Here is an 8,403-nt window from a genome sequence, read left to right as displayed (position 1 = left end):
TTTTCACTTGTCAAATTTTCTGAACTGGTAACTTTAAGGTGTTGATTGTTTAGTTGTATATCTCATTGCTTTTCAAACTCAGTGTGCAGTAGAATGTATGGAGGTGTAGTTTAAAAAATGCAGACTGATTCAGATGCCCGAGTAGGGCCTCAGCACTTGTGTGTTCCCGAGGGAAAGCTGCTGCGGCTGCTGCCATTTCAAGGACCACATGTGAGGCAGCACAAGTGAAGACGGCGACCTGAGTGTGTGGGCGGGCGCAAGGCCAAAGTGTGCTGCTGTATGCCCAGATTGTTACAGAATGTGCTAAGGAGTTTTCTGTTAACCTCACATTTAAAGTTCTCTTTTCCATAGCATCAGTTTTTTCAAACTTCTTTTCAACATGTTAAGAATACTGGAACTTTCAGTGCTATTAACACCCCATAATATTTCTTCCTTCATATTCCTTACAACTCCTCTATCTAGCACAGAGCCTTCTGTGTAGGAAGTGTTCAACAAACATGAATGAAAAGGTTCTGACAGCAATTTGAAATCCCAAAATGTAGGAGACTCTCCTAAGGGAGAAGTCAAGTAATTGCAGAAAGCCCAAGAACAAAGTCATTTGCGTAACACTTTTTTTTTATTCCTCAGTTTCAGGAGCCACACGGTCTGATAAGGCAGACCCTCCTGACTTTCTCATCTCATGGTTACTCAGGACTAAGCTGGAAGAGTCTTCTCACCTCCTAGAATAAACATTCTGAACAATGCTGCTGGCTCCACATTGAATTAGGGGAAAAAAGTAGACTTCTAAAGTAAGTTTTTTAAAAAAAAGATAAGCAAAATCTATTAACCATCCCCTAAACTCACTCATCTTTTATATGAATGTTCATGTATTAAAATGACAAACATGCTGAGAAAATCAGTTTCTAGAGTATCACAAGAACTGATTTAGCACTCTCTGCATCAGGAATGCAGTGTTATGTCCAACTTTTGTAGAGTGCAAGAATGCCTGTTCGACGTCCTCTGTGCCTTTTTTGGGCCTGTTTATTTGGCCATTTTATTTATTTTTAAGATTTTATTTATTCGTCAGAGCAGAAGCAGGGGGGATGGCAGGCAGAGGGAGAAGCAGGCTCCCCATTGAGCAGGAGCCTGATGCAGGGCTCGATCCCAGGAACCCGAGATCATGACCTGAGCTGAAGGCAGATGCTTAACGAGTGAGCCACCCAGGTGCCCCGATTTGGCCATTTTATTAAGAGCAGCCAGAAAAATCTTCCAAGGTTTTCAGGTCTGTTCCACTCTTGTCAGAAGCAAGTAACAGAAGTTGGGGGCCTTAGCAGTCAAGCTCTTAACTGGTAAGAGAATAAGGAACATTGATACTGAAACAAGTTGACGAAGAGTGTAGAATAATTAGCAGAATTACAGATCTTCAGATCTGTAAGATGCACTTATAAAATTTTTGAATTTTTGAATTTAGTAAAAAACCAGTACTATAAAAATGATTCTATCCAAATTGGCTTTTTATTTATTAATAGACTGTTGACACATACTGCTTGCAAGTAGTATGGACACAAAAATTATAAAAATAAACCAGTAGATATTTAAGGGCAAATGCAAAATTTGCATATTAGGTCATTAAAGATTTTATATACTTTTTATACTACAAGTTATAAACTAGATATATTAAGCAAAAAAAAAAAAGCAAGGTGCAAACGAGCACGTATCATATGCTACCATTTGTGTTTTTAAAAGGAGATACGGACACATACCCTTCCGTGTGCATAGAATACCTCTGGAGGAATAAACTATCACTGGTTGCATAAGGGACTGGATCGGTGAAAGGGAAGGAAACTCACTTTTTATTGAATATCCTTTGGGAACAATTTTTAGAATCAAATTCATGTACTAGTTTTTTTTAAATATTTTGATTATATATGACTAAGCCCTCATCCATGGATTTAACAAATTATATGCCACAAAGAGAAAAGACTTAAATTCTGAGCATTTTGGGAAACAGTTTCATGAAAGGGCTTTACAAGATAATGTACCGCATCAGCAGTTCTCACTTATTACAATGATATTTTATTGAAAAATTTCATTTCCAAGTATGAAATATTTTAGAGAGTATGTGAAGACTATAAGCTGACCAGTGGCCAAAGTTAGCCTTTTTCTCTTTCCTAAGGAAAAAGGTTCATGTAAGTATTTAGAGGGCTTGAAATTGTTACTTTAAGAAAACTGAAATATCTTATAGTGAGTTTTGGGTCTACTTGATAGAGAAGTCAAGATTAAAATCAGCCATTAATATGCTACTCGTAAGTCATTGAAGAAAAATGTCAATGCAAAAATAATTACATTTTTTTTTCTGTTGTCTTGAAAACAATGCCTAAAATGTAATTCGGGACTGTGTTTCTGTAGCCTGGCTTCTTACTTGTGTCATGAAGGTGATGGCGCAGATGTTGGCTGCTCCGCGTATCCTGATTATTGTTCCTGTGCTTTCTAAGGTGGGCATACACCCTATATGCTCATTATGCTTTTCCCACTATCCCAACTGAAGAGGGTCACTCCCTCTTCCCCCACCCCACCAGAATGGAGTCTGAATCCAAAAGGAGAAAGCTAGATCACCTACTCTTCCCCAGTCTTACACACCTTTTTTAAGCCGTTTAAGAACAGGCAGATGATCTGCCTTCTTTACACTCGTCAGCTCTGACAGAACAGCAAATAAAGTAGATTTATGTGATGTCACTGTTTTTGTACTTCCATGCTCTGGAACAAACACATTTGCCAACAGTCAGCTCTGGGAGTGTTTAAAAGGCCCTCAAAAAATTAGGAATATCATCTCCAGTATAAAAAAATTCAAAAACATCCAGCTCCAAATAGTCCCTGAGCACACTGTTCATTCCAGCAAGAAGTCTCCAGAGAGGTAATGAATGAAAGGCACGTTTTCTCCAACTTGAGGACCGCTGCATAGTACTGGAGATGGTACACCAGCCAGGCTAATCAAGGTTCTAACTGATGACATTCCTCCCCTCCCATCTTTAAGTCTTGTACACTGGAAGAGTCTAATGTTAGATGTAAACACAACACTTTAGACTAGAGGAGTGGCAGCTGGGGTACAACCCTTCCTTCCACAAAAGATTCAAGAGTAAAGGACAACTTCAAGACTCCTCTTCTTCCTTTTCCAGGAAATCACTCAGTGTTCCATTGTCCACAGGAATTAACAGATACTCCACTCCATCAGTTCCCTAAAAGAAGTGAGAATACCCTGGACATTAGTCATTTGTAAAGCGATATAGGTGAACCCTGTCGTAGGTTAAACAAAAAAAAAAAGGATTTATTATTTTATATAAATACAGAAATGTAAGGACTAAGGCAAAAGGGTACGTAGGCTTATCTATTTAAATACACTGAGTTTATAGTTAAACCACTTCATAGTAGAAAAGAAGACTAGAGGGTGAGTATATCTCTTTACCCTCCTGCTCTTTCTAGAATCTTACCCTACTGATTTCTCTGTTCTTTTAACCAGGTATCTCCATCCCCCCCTTACACCCCCCCCTTTAAAAAAGTAATCTCCAGGGGTTCCTGGGTGGCTCAGTTGGTTAAGCATCTGCCTTCTGCTCAGGTTGTGATCCCAGGGTCCTGAGCTCCCCGCCCAGTGGGAAGTCTGCTTGTCCCTCTGCCTCTGTCCTTCCCCCTGCTCATGCTCTCTAATAAAATCTTTAAAAAAAAAAAAAAATGTAAAAAGTAATCTCTACACCCAACACGGGCTGGAATTCACAACCCTGAGATCAACAGTCACATGCTCTGTGCTGCCCTTTTTAAATAACCCTCACTAAATTCTCATTTCTATCACCCAACCTCTACCTTTCCAGAAGAGTTGTCAATAATTACTGGTTTCCGTTTCCTCACCTTTCACTCGACTCAGTGCAACCTAGCTACTACCACCATTACCATGTCATTAAAAGACCTTCTGTTTGGACCACTGAGGAATTCTTTACTCCTGAATCCAATACATATTTTCAGTTTTCATCTTTTTGGCCTCTTAGCAGAACCTGACACTGCTGACTGTTCTTTCTTAAAACGTGCTTCTCTTCTATGACATCATATTCCGGTTTTCTTTCTGGCTATCTGGCTGTTTCTCCTGCCTCTACACGTTTATCTTCTACTTGGCCATAAAATGTCACACTTCTAGGCTTAGTTCCTGGCCTTCTAATCTCTCTCCCACCGATGCCTGGTTTCCGTTACAACCTAAATACACAGGGATTAATCTGTCTCCAGCTCAGATCTTTCCTCTGTTTTTTTTCCCTAGGAAACCCAGTTGCCTAGTTGACATCTCCATTTGGAAATCTCAAAAGAACCTCAAACAGAGTAAGTCCAAACATACTACAATCAGGAACTCATGATCTGTCTCCTCAAAAATGTTTCTCATCCAGTGATCTCACCATTTCTCTGGTTATGCAAGCCAGACACCAGAAGTCATTCTTGATTGCTCATATCCAATCTATCAGTTCTTGTCAGTTTGGCCTCCCAAGTGTATCTGAACTCCAACCACTTTTCTCTCTTCATCCTAGTCAAGTTACCATCAGCTCTACTACTACTATGACTACTAACACACCTCCCTATCTGATCTCTGTGCACTGACATTTAGCAATCCCTACCCCACCCTGCCCCATTCCATTCTCCGTACCAGCGTCAGAACAATTTTTTTTAATGACTTCCCTTAATTTTCCAATGAAGATTAAAATCCTTTCCTTGGCCTAAAAGTAGTGTGTGGGCTAGTCCTTACGTCATTGTCTTTTCAGCCTCGTCTTGGGGCACACTGGCCTTTCAGTTTTTCTCTCTGACCAGTTATCTCCTAGTTTCCCTCTAGATCTCAGCTCAGTGGTCTGATGTGACTCTGACGTCTTTCAGAACCATGTGTCTTTCTGATCATAGGACACCACAGTTAAAGCTTTACGTGTGTGTGACTGACAAATGTCCATCTCCTCCATTAGACTTTAAGCTCTATCAGAAAGGAGTTAGGCTTTTGCTTACTACTATATCCTAATACTTAGTGCTCCATATAGACCCAATTAACGAATGTGGTAGAAGGAAGAAGGGGAAAAAGGAATAGAATTATCTGACTCCTATTTCTAATGGCCTATTACTCTGGACTAGAACTCTTCTAAGTTCTCTGCTCTGAAGCTGAGTACTTCCACTTTATCTCTTTCTACAGAACTCAAATGGCACACCGCCTAAACGGATCCTTGTGGCCCATCATGGAACCTGCATTTTATTATCAAAGTTGAGTCAAAGGCATACTTGTCCTTAAGTAAACAAGAGATAAGGTAATCCTAGCATATAATGCTGTAATAGCAAAACTCTCACCTTCTTTGTCCTTAGAAGCTTGTGGTCCCTAAATTCAGTTAACTGGGCCCGAAGTGTCAGATCACTATTGACCAGGAATGCCTCTCGACACTGTTGGTAAAAATCTTGAAAAGAAAATCCTAGAGAGTTCAAAAGGAGATGTGAACATAAGTCAGCATTTAAGACATGACCCTACATGTGGGTGCCCATACCAAAGAACACAAGCTGTTGCCATAGTATGTCAGAACAGTCAGTACTGATTAAAAAAAAAAGGTACCTCTGGAAGAAGTGAAACTAGAGAACACTTAAGTATTATACGCTGTGGCTTACATTTTAAAGGGAACTGACTGGTTGAAAGCAGTCATCTGTGACCAAGTGAAACAAATGTGGGCAGCTTTCAGCAGCATGAATAGAGCTGACTTTCGAAGAAGGAACGAGTAAGTCAAGAGAGCTGCACGATTATTAAAATATTTGTCTAAATTAACACATTTTTACCTAAGGGGAAGAAAAGCTGCTAAGATGCCCAGCATATGAAGTGTATGTGATTGGTAGACACATATCCACAGTTACCATAGGAAATGTAAACCAGGCCAGACGTGTCTGTCGGTGTGCACTGGCAAACAGCGTCTCTGCAGGGCTTCTTGAAAACATGCCACGTGGCAGACAAACTGATCCCAGAGCAAACCATGTACCTGCCCCTGTGAAACGCTGCAGCGCTATTACTAGATTCCAGAAAAGGAATTTATGGGCTGAAACAAAAAGTCACACACAATCTAATATCATAAATACCAAGGTAAGAAGGGTTATCCTGGTTATCCAGCTGATACTTTATCAGTAGCCTGAAAATCCCCCTAAGGAGAAAAACAAAACAGGAATTCAAATCCAGAACATTAACATCAAAAGATAACAGTAAAATAGACAAAGATAATGTGAAATACTTGGTTTAAATCGTATGTATTTTCTTCTGTTCCTTTCTCCGGGAAACATCCTATCCTGGCCTTTCCTTTTAAGGAAAATCTAGGAGTTTTTTTTTAAGGCTACGGGTTGTTCAAGTTAGAAAATGTGGAATATATAATAAAATGTACAGAGGAAAATATTAATGCCATAACCCTAACATAACAGCCACTAACATTTGATGTGGAGATCATTTCTGTGTGCTGCCTTTACAAATCTTTGTCAGTGAAGCAAGGTGGAAACAAATTCATGCATTTATATATAGTATACACCATTTTACATCTCACCTTTTCACTTACTCATCTTCCCATATCATTAAAAAGTCTTCCTAAATTTTTAATGACTGCCCACCTATCATGTACCACAAACTTACCACTGCCCTACTCATTTTGGATGTTTATATTACTTCCAATTTTGTTAAAAATACCTCCACACTAAACTGTACATAAATATTCTTTCATATCAATTTCTACAGAAGTATACAAAGTGGATTATAGGGCTGAAAGCATGTCACCCACACTAAGATTTCCAGGAGTCCTTTGGTGTGGCAAAAACTTTAAACCTTTACATTTACATTTTTTAGACAATCTAAAAAATAAGCACTATAAGCTTATTTGGATCATCTGAATGGCCACATTATAACTAGATACTGCCAGTGACTCCACAGCTAAAAGTTGGTTAAAGTTTTTAACATTCATACCAAATAAAGACTAAACGATATTGGAGTTCACAGAATGAAACAAAATTGCAGTTAAAAAAAAAAAAAAAAGGCAGTGGAGGCTAGTACACAGACGCTTAGGGTATGCCAAACTAAAAATTACTTGCTTTAGATCACTCAGAGTCATCTTTAATGTTGAGAGTACTTATGTTGCATAGATTCCCAACTCTATACACAGCAACTTGCATTAGTCCATTAACAGTAAGCACAGTAAGACTGAATGAGACTTTTTCTGTTGCAAATCCATAGAAACTTTGATTAGTCCTTTAATGCACATTTCAATATTAATGCAATGCTAATCTTAAGGTATACAAAGCAGCTTTATAGAGTAACAAAATTCATCATTAAAGTGTGAAAATTATTGTACCATCTTAACTAGAAGTGCCATTGCTCTTGGGAGAAAAAGACTTTGCTACAGTCTCACCTTCTTTAAGAAACTGCATTTTGTGTCAAATTTAAAACACAAGAAAAATCATCAATGTCTGGATTAATTTATAGGTCTAATACATCCTAACTTAGGAGGAGCTGCTACCTTTATAATATTCAGTCCACTCATCCAAGAACACAGTATTTTTCTTCATCTTTCAAGTTTTAATTATTCTCAACAGGGCTTTTTGTTTTTAAACATTTCATCTTGTTAAAAATTGTTCTAGAGGGACGCCTGGGTGGCTCAGTCGTTATGCATCTGCCTTCGGCTCAGGTCATGATCCCAGGGTCATGGGATCAAGCCCCACATCAGGCTCCCTGCTCTGCGGGAAGCCTGCTTCTCCCTCTCCTGCTCCCCCTGCTTGTGTTCCCTCTCTCACTGTGTCTCTGTCAAATAAATAAAATCTTAAAAAAAAAAATTTGTTCTAGAATTCTGTGCTTTGGCGGGAGGAATCTGCTACTCAAAGCCTTTTTCAACAGGTTAATTATTGTGCCCTTTATGTTTTGCCAGTTTATGCTGTATCCAGCTTTTCTTAGCTTTTATTAATTCAGATATGCCTCTTGGTGAGGCTGCTGAAAGGGCTTCACTGGTGAGATTACACAGAGATGTTTAAAAGCAAGAGTTTGGGAGCCAGGCAGATTTGGATCAAAATCTCTGTGCCTTTTGCTATCTACCTTAGAGGTTGTGAGGATCAAAGGAGTTATTTCATGTAAAGGGCTCCATGTTTATATCACAGTGTTCAATATATAATTAAACCATCAGATTTAAGTAAAATTCATCAAAATTATTTTTCCTCCACGATGACCACTATATCTTGAGATGCTCTTATTTAGAAATATAAAAATTAAGAAAAAAAAAATGCTGACACTATTGTTAAGGAGTCTGGCTACTGCATAACCCAGTACTGGCAACTCTTTTTTACTTTCTCTTAATCCTGCAAACTTAAGTAGAGACTTTAGAATTGCCATTAAAAGCTACTCATGAATAT

General features: G+C 38.7%; 1 protein-coding gene and 1 long non-coding RNA gene across 6 annotated transcripts in view; one reads left to right on the top strand and one right to left on the bottom strand.

The window, feature by feature from the left end:
- Window positions 1-1,475: 1,475 nt before the first annotated feature.
- Window positions 1,476-8,403, bottom strand: part of ORC2 (origin recognition complex subunit 2) — a 43,013-nt gene continuing 36,085 nt past the window's right edge. For all 5 annotated transcript variants that reach the window (XM_028122657.1, XM_028122649.1, XM_028122667.1 and 2 more), the window contains 3 exons: window positions 6,106-6,167; window positions 5,338-5,456; window positions 1,476-3,215 (listed from right to left, as the gene is read on the bottom strand). In XM_028122657.1, coding sequence (XP_027978458.1) covers window positions 3,129-3,215; window positions 5,338-5,456; window positions 6,106-6,167 — 268 coding nt within the window. In that variant the 3' untranslated portion in view covers window positions 1,476-3,128. The remainder of the gene's footprint in view (window positions 3,216-5,337; window positions 5,457-6,105; window positions 6,168-8,403) is intronic.
- On the top strand, window positions 1,569-7,801 carry LOC114223704 (uncharacterized). The gene is made up of 3 exons (XR_003612221.2): window positions 1,569-2,474; window positions 4,280-4,338; window positions 5,186-7,801. It is a non-coding gene; the product is annotated as an uncharacterized LOC114223704 (long non-coding RNA).

Source organism: Eumetopias jubatus, unplaced genomic scaffold (genome assembly GCF_037043125.1).
Source record: "Eumetopias jubatus isolate StellerSeaLion01/CBP00866 unplaced genomic scaffold, mEumJub1_p1.0 scaffold_3, whole genome shotgun sequence".
In the NCBI taxonomy this organism is placed as follows: Eukaryota; Metazoa; Chordata; class Mammalia; order Carnivora; family Otariidae; genus Eumetopias; species Eumetopias jubatus.
Note: the sequence above shows the minus strand (reverse complement) of the source record. Positions and strands in the feature narration are given on the sequence as shown.